Raw genomic sequence first — 14616 nt, 5'->3', positions numbered from 1 at the left:
GGTGTTGTTCAAGGAGGGAGGTTGAGGAGTTGAGGAAAAGGAAGGGCTGAGGAGGACGACAAGGTGAAGAGGAGACTGTCGGCTCAACTTATCGACAGCTCAACCCCTAAAGGAATAAATACAAGCATGGTGTGTGTTTGTGCGCGTGTGCGTTTGTGTATCTGTCGGTCCTGATGATCTACCACGTCAGCTCGACTAAAGGTCTCTGTCCGGGATGATGCCCTATGGAAAAATTGACATTCCCAGCAGAGTTTGATTGTTTGCAGGGGTGTGTGTGTGTGTGTGTGTGTGTGTGTGTGTGTGTGTGTGTGTGTGTGTGTGTGTCTGTTTCTGTAAGGGTATGTCTGGAGGACGGTGCTCAAGCACAAGAGCGAGAGAGATGGGGAGAGAAAGTGAGGGAATTTGACTGTCTGGCATAATGTTTTTTCCTCTCACCACATCCAATGTGTGGACACTTGTCCAGGACCAATATTTAATGTAATCCGGGAGTGCAGTTCTCCCTAAAGTTCTGGCTACTAAGGTCAGCACTGCCAATGATAAAATTTGTTTCTGCTGTCATTCATTCATTCAACAGAGATGACACCTTCCTAAAGATGGGCTTTTTCTCCCGCTCACATAAGTAATCTGGCAACAAACAAAGGGACAGGCCAAGGGTGTTGAGTGCAAAATGCAGTCATTCATCGTGTGCCATCCAACACAAGTTGCAATTATTTAAAAGTTATGAATAATAAATTGGGCAGTATTTATTCCTGTGTTTGACATGTACACACTAACCTGTCTGCATGACTGAGCCATTGTAGTAATAATAACACTGTGTTCTTGTCACTATAAGAGTTTAGATGTTTGTGAAGTTAAACATGGACAATTCTACATATTTGTAGAATTAAAAGTATATATCTACTACCCATCAGTCAGAACATCTTAGAACAATGGTTGAAATTGATAACAAAAAATAAATGACAAAATATCTCTTTGCACCTGCCTGTAAATGTCATCTGTGTCATGCTAAAACCAAGCTCTCACTCACACTCACACACACACACACACACACACACACACACACACAACAACTCGCCGCATCATGTTTGGCACTTGTATGGCATTTGGGAGAGTATTTGCACCACTGAATTCAATCAGGTCCAAAATATTGACACTAGTCAGATATGCGACGCTGCTATTTACAAAGCACCAACAGGAAATAATAGATTCCCTGCTTTGTTTTTACCTTATTTTTTATTTTGATTCTCTTTCTAAATCCAGACACACACATGCTGAAATATCCCCCATGCCTCTTCCATAGTCTTATTCCAGAGTTATACGCTTTAGATAATGTTTGCAAGTGGCTGGAGTGATCTCAAATCAATTACAAGGCCCCTTTATTTGTCTTTTACTGCACATTGTTGTTTAAAATCTCCGATCTGTAATTAAAACCAAGGAGTTGAAAATCTCCACCGGTTCAACACAAAGCACAATTCATCAAGACCGAAAGAAAGCTGCTTTTGGTAATTTTTTCCCCAAAGAGACAGGCACAAGTCTAGCTTACCTGCCAAATCTACCAGGCTCACAAACAGACGCTCTGGAGAAAATAGATGAGGAGCAGACGATTAACTGAATCCTGAAGGAAAAGGACGTTCACTCTCTTGGTTTTTGAAATACAGGAGTTCAAATAACTGCACTTAATGTTAAAGATAGCTAGTTTTGCTGCTGAGGTATTCTTATCTTATCTACCGTACAGGTATTGCAGATCTTAAAAATTCCATTTAATTATAAGTGTTCCAGTCAGTTGACGACTATAGCTAAAGCACAATTTCCACCTAAGCAATATGTTGAGCATAACGCCCTGGGCATCAAAGGGCACAGAATGTGTTCATCCACCCTCAACCAATCCCCTTCAAGCTATTGACATGGTGACTTTTAAAGCCCAATGGGCTAAGCACTGCCATCTTTAGAGGAAGCCAAAATTGCCTTTGCATGCCCAAACACTATTTCATTCCTCACTCACGCTCACTCCATTCCAACGCTTTCCATCCATCCTTTCAGTTCTCTGCTCATGCTTTCACTCACAGCGCCTGCAAATGGGAAGATAGCCGCGACCCCCACCGGTCTCACTCCATCTCATTTCTAGAGCAGTAAACAGCTGAGAAGTAGACAGGGTGCTTGTGTGAGTATGTGTGTGTGTGTGTGTGTGTATGTATTAATGAGCATTAAAAAAGCAGACAGAGTAATTATTCAGGATTCACCCTGTGTTTCTGGCCTAATAAGGTGGCGGTTAATTGCTGGGTCCGGACAGCAGCTCTTTGGGACCGGCTGGCAAACAGAGAAGATGTGCGCCGCAGAGGAGGTGAGGAGTGAATAACACTTAACAGAAATGGGAATGAGAGTAAGAGGAAATATGAGCCCAAAAAGCAGGTCAGACACCTCCTATGTATTGGCTTTTATGCTCGACCATGCTTGTCTCTCTCCCTGAGGGCATCTTGGGTGAAAACAGTTGATTTCCTTTATTGGATCAGGGGGTTCGAGGGTAGAGTTTTCCTTTTACTGTCCTCTGAGGTTTCTGGCTCTGCTTACTCATTCCTCCTGAGATGGACTGAGTGATTTCAGCTGGTGATGAGAATCCCTTTTAGTCTGTCCTAATCTAAACTGTGTTGAGCACTGAGTCTGTGTGGTAATCAGTGTGACCTTCATCACAACAAGTGGCCTGGCAATCAATGATAAAGCTAAACCAAGTGCATCCCTCAAACAGTGAAGTCAGGATCCGAGAGGCTTTTCTGCTATTTTGCGAACAGGAGCCATTTATTTGCTATTTTTCTTCTGCTGTATTTCAAGCGATGCAAGCAAATGACCACCTAAAGAGTCGCTGGAGAGGATGAGAGTGAATGCATTTCAGTGATCAAGTTTCATTAAAGTTTGCTGGGGAGGGATGGCAACAAGGGCTAGTCGTGACCAGTGCCTGTTGAAACTCATCAAGGTTATCAAGCATTAACAGTAGGCTACCAAAGGTAAGGGGCAGCTTAGTGAGCTGCACTTAGTCCTTTAGAGTTGTTGTCAAATTGCTCAGTCTAATGGCCCTCAAATGGCATAAGGAATGGACTAAAGGAAGAGCTGCAGTACATTCACACTAGAAAGCAGAGGCGTACTTTCATTCACAGATGCACATTGGTAGTATCATAATGGCACACAGTATACCTTTACACAAATTTGCACCTTTTCAGTTCTGAACTAAAGGTATCGTAGGATTTTCAACACACTTAGTGGAAGGCCAACTGTTACTCTTGACTAACTGATGCTTTCACCCTTTAGTCAGCTAAAACTAAATATTTGACATTTATAATTGTAATATTATATAGTTATAATTATTTACATTTTCCTCAAATCCAAAACCATTACTGGTGTACTGTTGGCATCGGACAGTGAAATACATCTTGTGTTTGGAGGTAGTTGTGATTTTTTGTAATTTATGAATGCACATATTGGAGTGGTCTGACATTGAAGGACACATTATGCAGTAACCATATGTGCTTCAATGACAAGCTGTTGTTCGGGAAAACATTCATCTTCCTTTGCTGAGAGCGCGGTACTAGTGGTGGAGAAAAGAGAAACAGGTGAGGGATTGCAGGGAGGAGGTAGATTGAAATCAGCAGTGCTGCAAACACTCTGGCACTTTGCACTCAATTAGTATGCCTGACAGCACTATGCAACGGCAGCTGGATTCATTCTACACATGCATGTCTTGTGCTCGCCCAGAGAAAGCATACAGCTGAACAAAGAATTGCACAGCCTTCTCCTCCCACCCTGTCCATCCCCTCTCCGCCTTGTTTTCTCTTGGTCGCTCTCTCGCGATGCACAGAGAATGAGAGCAGGACAGAAACAAATTCCTCGTACAGCGGCCCCTTACACAGCATCTCTGTCTGAGTTGGTTCCAGATGAATAAGGCAGAATACCAAGTGGCCCACTTATATGCTACGCAGAGACAAATAGACCAGTCAATCACTGCAGTCTGCTGCTGAATAACAAATGCTTGCTTGTGTATGTGTATGCGATTGGGGGGTATGAAACTGTTTTTTCGTATTCGTTGTTTCACAAATGCATGTGTGAATGGACATAGTGGTACAGTTGTGTGCAAACACCTCCAATTCCAACTGAATGTGATGTGTTTTTCAATGTTACATCAAATGCACCACATGTTTCTACTGTCAATGAGAATGTAAGAGAAGAGGCCATTTTAGAAAAGGTATATTTGATAGAAAACATGGCTGGAGGGTACTCTGGTGAATGTGGCTGCTGAGGTGAAGTCTGTAGACACTAATGTAGAGAGGAATGCAACAAAAAAACAATTTCAGTAGTACGTGTTCCCTCCTCCAAGCTGAGCCTCATATATTAGTCCCCCCACTCACCCACCTAACAAACACACACTGTACTTATCCGAGTGTAATGCGATCAGCCTGTCAGTGCAAAGTGACCGACAGAAGAGGTAACTGAAGATGTGCAAGCTATACTATTAAAAAACATGGGAACTTCTCCACTTGGATTTGAGCCTCAGAAATATTCTTGATATAAAAACCATCGTAGTATGAACTGTTACAATGCTCCGAGCTCACCAGCATTGCTACATATACAACTTGACAAATAGTGAGCAGTATGCAGCTTCTTCCCTTTATCCATGCAAGGCAACAGCGTTAACCCTCGGCCATGGTGATCACATCCAATATAAACTATATGCTACACAGACAGCTTGGCTTTCTCAATAGTGCCTTTTCCGATCTAGCGTGTCAGATGGATGCACATCAATAAGTAATGCCAATGCAAAAATAAGTTTGCAGTCCTGTGCAGCTTTGCGATGAGGGCGGGGCTGAGAGCGAGCGCTCAAAAATAGTTTCTTGACCAGGGAATTAAGGAGGAAAGAAAACATCTACAACAAACATCTGAATTTTTGATGATACAGGGGGGGAGAAAAAAACATAGAAGCATGCTTTAAATAATGCCTGAGAGAAGTCCACATCTTCAAATTACTGAATATGGCCTCAGCCTCTTCAACTATGTCAACCAGAGCAGATGACATTAAAGTAAGCCAACTTTACGACCAGCATCTCATCATGTCACCTTCCTTTGTCCTCTGCCCGTCCCTCTGGCCACTGTCCCTTTATTAGATTTAGGATCATTCCAGAAATTCAAGGATTCATAGCTGGGCATAATTACTTGATTAAGTGAGTTTGATTATTGGAAAGCTTTTATTCTTGGCATAGAAGAGCAGTCTCTGTAACAGCATTTAGAAAATAATGTGACACTAACACTCCATTGAGACGAGGACTAATGGAGCTAATGACTCATCCTCCTTTCCAATTAGGCAACACTAGGATTCAATAACCTTTTCAAATTTGATGCTATTTTATTTACAAATATGATTAAAAAATAAAGATTAAATGTACAGGTTTGCTGAAGTGCTTCTATAGATGTAGTCAGAGACATAACCTCCATCATATCTCAGGAGACAAATATGACTGGCTTATGTCCAGCAGGTAATAAAAATCCAATAGAGATAAATTACTTCAGTTTATCTGGTATGAAACGTCGGTGAGGAAAAATGCTGCACAATAGAAGCTTATCTGTGTATAATATCGCCTCTGTTCAACCGTGAATCAGGATTCATAAATAACAACTGCAGCGTCAATACCTTTGACAACCTTTCTAGCCGGAGTGAAACAAATGACTGAGCTTAAACTGAGGAAATTAGACTTAGGCATTTCTCTACCGAACAATGTTTACCATGTGAAACTTGGCTCCGAGTGCTTCATTGATACTTTATGGACCACTAAGTCTAAGACCAGTCAGTTTCACAGGTATATATTTTTATTTGAGCAGTGTCGTCTTCACATGGACACACACACCTACTAAACTCTTATTAACTCAGTGGTGATCACTCACTAAAAGTTTTATAATTTTTCTTTGATGGCAAAATTGAAAAAAATAAACTTTGGAATTGAGGTCAGAGAGCATGAAAAGGTACGTGTGGCCAACAAATGTGTGCCTGGCTGGTTACATAAAAAGTGCTTGTGTGCACTATCTATATGTATGCACTATATTTTCAGTGTTTTAAGTGTGGAAGCTGAATGAGCGACAAAGAGTGTGATCACGTGGCAGCTTACTTCTCTATGACTCATTTTAGTGGCCTTATTTCTGCCTCTTTTTTTGGTGACACACACATATCCTTATAAAATATTATATATGACACTACAAAGAGATGCGACCCATAGACCTGTTCATCCCAGTCTCGTTCTCATTATGCATGCAGGCATAGACAAGTAGGATACAAGCTATATGGTTTATGTGGCTACAGAAAAGAAACTACACAAAAAACAGGGATTAAATCCTTTCAACACTTTGCATTTCACATAGGTAGAAGACACATCAAGGGCACATGACAGAAAACAGGGGAATGCTACGGCGAGCAAGAAAGTGTAATCCTGTGAACCGGGCTGTGATCAAACACTTCACGTCCTTTGTTTCTATTGCGAAAACAAAAATGATGCAATATCTGCCAAACTGGCACATCGATTTCATGAATTCATAAATTAAAAATGCTTCCCAGTGTATTAAGTCCTACCTTGCTTTTCAGATGAGGCTCAAGGGAAATTCTCTGAAGGTTGACAGTTTGCGACAAATGTTGATTCATTTAAAAGGCTCAAGGATAGAAGGTTGCCTGTGCGGCGAAGAGCAAGGAAACGGGAAGATAAGAAAGAGGAAGAGAACGGGCCAAAAGTTCAACTCGGAGCCGGCTGTCAAGGTCAAGAGATGAAATAAAGTCTTCCAACATGGCAAGATGGCAGATATGAAGCCAGGAAGGAAAGCCAGAAGATGTGCAGCTGCTGTCAGGAAGGAAAGAACATGCAACAATACAAACCAGCTTTAGCAATGCATGCACACTGGGACAGAGGCTGACACACTAACACTTTTGGGATAAAATACATAATGTATGCAAAAATGTATTGGTGTTTATATTTATTCTTCCAACTGTTTAAAAGTTATCTAGTCATGTTAAATTATCACTGAAGTTATGAATAAACTTGGTTTGCCTTTCCAGTCTTATTTTCAAATTGGCCTCATTCATCAATAAGTAAGAGGTGGTGGCTGTTCTCTCAGACATTGTAGATGTGTGATATTGTAGTGTGGCAGCCCCTCATCAAGAAAACATTGCACATGAAGAAGACCAAGAGGAGCAAGGAAGAGTGGACTTCAACTTGCAGCCCATTTCACATATTGCTCATACTGCATGATCAGAAACAAAGAGGATAATAAGTCAGTGTTGATATTTAATCATATTCATTAGTTTGAGATGATTTGGACTTGACGGTTTAACAAGGCTGCCTGTAGTGCAGACTGCTTTAATGTTTCTTTTTCTCAAATGCAGTTATACAATTCATTTGATCAGGCTGCTGTTGAGGTCCTTCCTTCCACTCTACACACACACACTCAAAAGCCACACACACATCTCCTATGTCTTTCCACAGAGCCCATGTTGCTATGCTCCCTGGTGCCATACACTTTTAACTGTCATCTGTGAAACCAGCATGGCAAAACCGCTAACACTCCCCATAGGCAAAAGCCCACTGCAGGAATCAGCACCCCTCTCCTCTCTTCATCGTTTGTACTCCTCTCTCAAGGAGCGAGGGATCTCTCTGCTTATCTCAGCAAGGCTGTCATGCCGACAGAGCAGTTATTATCGCCTCCTCCTTGCTGGAGTCTTCCAAGAGCCAAAGGAACACCTTGCTAATCAGCCCCTGACTGTCATGCCGTCATATTCTGTATAGCTAACATGGCAGCAACGTGACAACGGCATCAGCACACAACAGTCACAGATAAACTTCATAACTTCACAAATGAAACATAGGGTGCTTAAGAAAAAAACAAGAGAGGAGAACGTGACGGTGATAGAGCTTAACTCAGCACAAACCGCTTAATAAGCAAACAAAGACTTATGCAAACAAGTCTATTAGCCTGTCACCCTGCCTTTGCCCCTGTCTAAATCAAGCCTGTGAGGAGTTCGGAATGCTAATTGTACACATGCTCTACCTTACCAAGCTAAGCTCTGCTACATAAGGAGATCTTAAGCACTGCAAATATATAATTGATCTTACCAAATCATGTTATCTTTAAAACTTGAACATTGCTAATGAGACGAGACAGTACACTGAACACCTAACAACACAAGGCATATCACTCCACCACTGCCAAAACATATTTAATATTTAAGCTAAATGTCAATGAGTAAATATATTTTCTTTATTTATAAGCACATTTCTAATATTCAGTAATCAACATGTGAAAGATGAAGTCTGTTGAATGCAGCTGGTTCAAACCAAAGCCATATGTACGCACTTACCATCAGCCTGGAAAAGAAGCATTTAAAACCCCTGAAATAAACAACATCACTGTAATAGAAGTATTTCACCCCTTCTCCAAACCTCCCTGCTCTTCCTTGCCACCAGCCGCCTAGCAGGTGACCACATGGCAGGAGGCCTCTAGGATTTCAATCACCATTTCTCATCCCAGCATGTGTCGGCAGCGCCTCCGCAGCTGAGGAACCAATCTCATGGCAAAGTCAGAGTTGTACAATCTGAGGCGTTACTATGTATAATGTGCGAGAAATAGACCATTACAGAGGAGTTCATGTTGAGTGCAATGTAGCCTACAATACTGATATGTAACATGTTAGCAAGTTAGTCATAATATGTTGTCAAGTTTGTCAAATTATTGGTATTTAGGCGATGTGAGAGATGATCTGTGAGGCTCTAATTGTAGTGCTGTTAAAGCTGCACATGGCCATATATGTATGCATGCATAGATACAACTGTCTTATCAGCTTAAATGAAAGATTAAGGCTGTAGAAGAGTGGAGCATCCCATTTCCACTAATTGAGAGCCTGAAGATCCACACAAATGATCACCTAAAGAGATGCAAATGAGCACTGGACGCACCAATGATGGTTACCCAAGCAACATGAATGAGGACAGATTGTGCTGTGTACTTCAATTACTTTGATTAATTGAGTAATGGGAACTTTCAGATGTAGTCTCTCACTGCCACTTCAACAGCAGAAGAGCAAAGTGTATTGTGCAGCTTTACGAAAACAAGCACCAGGAGCAGCATACATCTGAGCCTGCAAATATCTACCCGCAACACTCACTCCAGCCATACACACTTAAACCAAACATTAAAGACATATCACTTACGGTCATTGCAGAATGAGCCACCATAGGACGTCATCGTGCAGTCGCAGGTGAAGCCCTCCCACTGCTGGAGACACACCCCCTGATGGTAGCAAGACTCCTCCGTACAGGTGGTACTGGGTCCTGAGGGCAGGACCAAAGCAACAGTTACGGATTTAGTTAACAGTCCACAACATACATGGAATTCAAGTTAGGGACCACGCATGGTGCACAGAAACCAAGTAATGAGGAGTGTGGCATAGTATTTAAAGCATTTTCAGCTGAGCCAGACACAAACCCCTCAGGCAGTGCTGCTGGCTGTCCACTTCTCTGGGTAGTTGCAGCTGAGGAGGGTTTTTAAGGCTCCGTTTAGGAACATATGACATTTGCATTCAAGCCCCCCGTCATGTGAAAGGTGACAGGGAGGCCACTATTAGCTCTGTACAAACCAAACAGAACTAACAACCAAAGTGATGCAAACCATTGAGCATTAGTGGCATTGATATTAAACCTCGGAGTTAGGAATCTACTTTGATGGATTTGTCATGCTGCTAGTTGCTAGCTGGATGTGTAAATAAAGAACAGTTACCAATTACCCATCTGATCCACATAAGCTGCAGAGTATCAAGGCCCTGTCACTGTGTTACTAGTTTATTTGTATTAAACATACGAGTTATCCATTGCATTTTCTATCTACCGTTATCAAATCATTGTTTGTGTGAAAAGCGTAAAATATATCTCATATTTCTAAAACTTGTGTGAAAAGATCCAGTTACGAGAACTAAACTCAGTAGCTTCTCATCCATAGACTGAAAATGATTTGATTAATGTTGCTTAGAAATGTATTCAGATTAAATCTGACATTAATTCAAGGTTGAAACCCTGTGTAATCGGAGGACATGGGGCAAATTTGCATTGGAAATTAATGTTGTTCGAGGTAGTTGCAGTTCAGCATCTGTGTGGTGTGTGTGTGTGTGTGTGTGTGTGTGTGTGTGTGTGTGTGTGTGTGTGTGTGTGTGTGTGTGTGTTCAGGGGAAGGCGTGAGGGCGCTCTCGCCTGTTGTTCCCTCCCATGGTCATGGATGGATGAAGACATTTAAATTGTCAATTAGAGACTCCACCGCTGTAATTTCTCAGTGGAATTCCAGCCACTTATTCAGATAAGTAGTGTGACAGACTGCCATGAAAACCTCCCCACATTGTATATACTATTGACCCAAAAGGCGTCATCACACGAGCTGACATGATACGGAAAATAATTGATCAAGTGTTTTCTCTAACTGACTCTGTATTATTATAGGCTAACACTATATCATCGTTAATCTTCCCTTCAAGAAAACTCTAATTTGAAATAGCTGTTTTGAAAATAAGATATAAAAGTTGAATGGCAGATAAAAGATTAGTATGCAGATCAAATCTGAGACAAGGAAATGTGTCTAAAAATAAGCATGTGTGGTAACTCTCTTGTTGGTGGTGGTGGGGATTCTCATTAAAATCTCAATTAAACACAAACATTTCCAAAGAGCCATGGTTTATTGCCAGACTCATTTGTTTCCACATAGATAAACCGATATCTCACTATGCTTTTAACAAATGGCCCAATTACAAATGCCACCCCCCCCCAGAGCCCAAAAGAAAAAAAATAATAAAACCCAAAACAATAAACAATCCATGAGAGCTTTTACTCACTTTACTCTGGTCCAAAATGTTCACCCAAATTGAATTCTGTTTCCATCAGCTTGTTCTGTTAGTACGTCTGAACCACCTTATTGCCCCATTTATTACTCACTAATAAAGGGCCCCCCTGAGGCGCTAATTAAGCACACTGTAATAATTAATAAAGTAATGTAATCACTTCCCCTGCCTTTCTTTCAACTATTGATCGGCCAAACACTAACTCTGTATGGCTGCCTGAGAACCTGTTAGTAGGTGCGTCAGGTTTGTTGGAGCATAAAACTCCATCTGCCACTTTAGCTCCAAACGTTCAGGAAAATACTGGACAATATACGGAGGGGGTTAGCCTGACATCGCTGTAAAAGACCAGCGTGGACACAAATCTCCACTTCCTGGCTGCTGTCACCTGCGTCTGCAACTAACAGCTGTGTTGCAACTGAGACGTCTGTAAGCCACAGTGAGATTTCCATCAGCGCCGTCTGTCTGCAGAATGGCTGCACATTAAAGATTCCACAGTCAACTGTTTTTATAGCGTTTCAAAGTCACGTCACAGTCACTTTTTATCACCTTATTACTATAACCTTTACCCAGACTAAGGATTTTAGTCATCAAACGTCTGAATCTTAGGTTAGAAGACAAAAAGAAAGTGATGTCCCGTGTTCATCAGGGAGACATGTTTAATGTGAAACTGTTAAATCCAGTTTTTAATCACTGTGAATAGCCTGGTTAGTTGGTTTGGGAGTGAAACTAAATTGATTATAAGTAGGCAGTGATAGACAACTTTAGCTCTCAATGTTGAACAGCAAAAACTTTTTGGTAACTCTTCTTATACTTTAAATACTGTACTTTAAGTGAGTCAGCAACACTGTTTGTGTATCTTCCCTTCGACTCTCTCGGTCTCAGTCTCCTTCCCTTTTCCACATCTTGTTCTTTGCCGTTATCATCTGCTGAGCTAGTACAGAGGCACAAGAACAAGCTCAGTGTTCTGGCCTTGGTCTGGCCTTAGGTCTACAGAGACTTGGACCAGCAGCCACCTCTGACCACTCTGTATTCCCAGTCCTCAAGCAACAGTGACCTCAGAGCCAAGTCAGGAAGGATGTTGGCAGTGGTCCATCCGCAGAATAACACTGCATTTTAAGAGAGTCATCTGTAGGACTCCTGCACAGCCAAAGGTCTGACTAGCAGTTGATGGAGATAGATTAACTAGAACACTATTGCTATAGTTTTAACTTTGTTATGTGATGTCAACGTTTGGCATCTTTAGTGTAGAGTGAAGAATAATATTCTGAATATGATTATAGTAAAAATTCAAACAGTTTTTTATGTATTCCTGCAATATCAACAAGGGAATACATTTGCAACAGCCTCAGGTTGTGGTGTCCTACTATTTGTCAAAAAGGTCCACCGCTTCTATAACTGTTAAATTACACATGCTCAGCTCCGTGGCACAATAATGTTCGCATCCATTTCAGGTGCCTGCAGGAGTCAATATGATAACTTAATGTAGTTTTAAACTGTCTTTGGAGCCAAGTAATTGTAGTGTGTAACTGTAGGCAGGTAATAAGACTGGCTGGCAGAAGTAGTAGCATTAAGGATCAAGTGAAGAAGAAAAAGAAAGCACTGGATCAGTGCTGCATTCGAGTCGGCCGGTGCAGTCCTCAGGGAAATCAAGTATGTGCTCTCCAACGCTCAGTATGCCATTGAGATGTGGCGGCGGAGGTGGGGGAAAGGGTGGGGGGGGTGTATGGAAGGGGAAAATGCTACACCCAAAATTTGCTGCTATACTCAGGATTAACTACTCAACACAGAAGCCATGTAGCTGGAGACAGGACGGTGAACTGAGCGCAGCAGACGTAGAAACAAAACAAATGCAAGATTGATGAAGCCAAAGCCAATGAAAGTGGGGGTGTCGCTGAGATTAGCCGCACTGACAATAATATTAGAGGAAGGAGATACCACACTCATGCAGGTTTTATGGAGCAATAGAGCGGATATAGAGACGACAGGGACTTTGATTGTAAAGACTGCCCTGAGCTGTAAGTCTGGGCTTGGTCACTGGTGTATATCAGGCAGCTACAGAAAAATGCACCATCTTACTGTACTGGTGTCTCTGCACAGAAGGCTCAGTGCAGGTGGAAGTGCTGTGTGTAATCAGGCCACAGAGGGAAACAAATCCACTTTATAGATACAAATAAAAACTGAAAAAGGCAGAGCAGCTGTTTAAAGCAGAGAATAAAGGTGGCATGTACACATTGTCATTGTACTGTATAAATATGTCGACTAAAATCACTTTTTACCTTTTTAATTAACAATTAGCACAGTAAATTACGAGTATGTGAAACAGTTAGGAAACCAATAACTACTGGTTTTTATATCCATCTCTACACGACAGATTGAAATTAAATCGTACAAGAGGCAGATTGCTGCTGCACTCCTGACTTGTTTTCCTTATGATTACTTGTCATGTTCTCTGAACTGAGATAAATCAGTATAAAGTTGTCTTCAAAAACACAATCCCCCCCCCCAGGAACACTGGATTACACCTTGGAAGATAACACAAACACTTGAAATCAATTCAACTTGATCCCCGTTGATTCACAGGAGCGCTTATTGTTGATTTATCGTTTGTTTTGAACATGAGATGAATGCCATTGGTAATTAGGGAAATATAGCTGAAAAAGTACCATGTATTACAACTAAGTAAAACACATATTGGGTATTATGCAAACTACATGAAGTTATTTGAGCTAAATTTATGAACTGTTCCTGTGGGTGATGGACAGCTGCTTCCTCCACTCACCATCGCAGCCTCGTTCCACCTGACCCACCCTGTGGAGGGCATCTGCGATCAGGTCGGGGAGTCTCCCATTCAGGTCCACGGAGGCCAGACAACCTTGGTACCCATCCCGGGACGCAATGAGCTTGGGCAGATTGCTGTACATGTTCTTTGTCACGCCACCGATGTACAGCTCCCCTGCAAAATACACAAAGGGAATCACTTGTGAAAACTTGAAAGATCTTACATTTTTAAAAGTTTAAATTAAATACAATATAGAGGATACAACCTGTTTGGTCAGTAAACATTATAATGTATGATATCAGCTCAAACGTTTATATACACAAATCGACATTAGTGTCTGTAGTTCCATTTAGGGATTGAGGTACATACAAAACAAGTTTATTCCTTTTGGTAGCATGACGTAGGTTTGAATGGTGTGTGGTGTCTTCAGCTATCAGTGAAGCCTTCATTACTGTACTTTTCATTAGTATGATGCAAAGTGGATCCTGCCCCATGATCTTGCTGCCCATCTTTATGTAGAATGTGTGTTTTGCTCCCGTCAGTGTCTGAGCCCCATGGTGAGACACTTGGGTTGTTTGTGTTTTTTTAAAGCTTAATGCACTCTCAACAATTATGCCTGGCAGCAAGCAGCTATTTAGCAAGTCTAGCATTGTTGGAATAGCTGTGCTTTCACTTTGCTTTGACTGTATGGATGTTAAATGAGTGGATTGCTACTAATTAATGCACCATCGAGATCTCAAGTGTCAAAACAAGAATCACCTTGATTGTGGGGGAAAGTACAAATAAAGCTTTACACTCTTGTTCTTTACACGTCTCATACAACTACAGTTCAATGATGCCACACTCCAATAAAACATGTTCTTTGTGTATAGACTAAAGGTGTGGGTATATACTGTGAGATAACTTAATCTGCCATTTAATTATGAGACATTGATGTGCA

The 14616-nt window shown here is 41.5% G+C and overlaps 1 protein-coding gene across 6 annotated transcripts in view; it reads right to left on the bottom strand.

Annotated features, from left to right (window-relative positions):
- nrxn2b (neurexin 2b) overlaps positions 1–14616 on the bottom strand; it is a 544842-nt gene that overhangs the window by 248060 nt on the left and 282166 nt on the right. For all 6 annotated transcript variants that reach the window (XM_035149292.2, XM_035149298.2, XM_047338920.1 and 3 more), the window contains 2 exons: positions 13677–13850; positions 9228–9347 (listed from right to left, as the gene is read on the bottom strand). In XM_035149292.2, coding sequence (XP_035005183.1) covers positions 9228–9347; positions 13677–13850 — 294 coding nt within the window. The remainder of the gene's footprint in view (positions 1–9227; positions 9348–13676; positions 13851–14616) is intronic.

Source organism: Hippoglossus stenolepis, chromosome 23, assembly GCF_022539355.2.
Source record: "Hippoglossus stenolepis isolate QCI-W04-F060 chromosome 23, HSTE1.2, whole genome shotgun sequence".
Taxonomy (NCBI): domain Eukaryota; kingdom Metazoa; phylum Chordata; class Actinopteri; order Pleuronectiformes; family Pleuronectidae; genus Hippoglossus; species Hippoglossus stenolepis.
The sequence above is the reverse complement of the archived record's forward strand: the minus strand, read 5'-3'. Positions and strand labels throughout refer to the sequence as shown.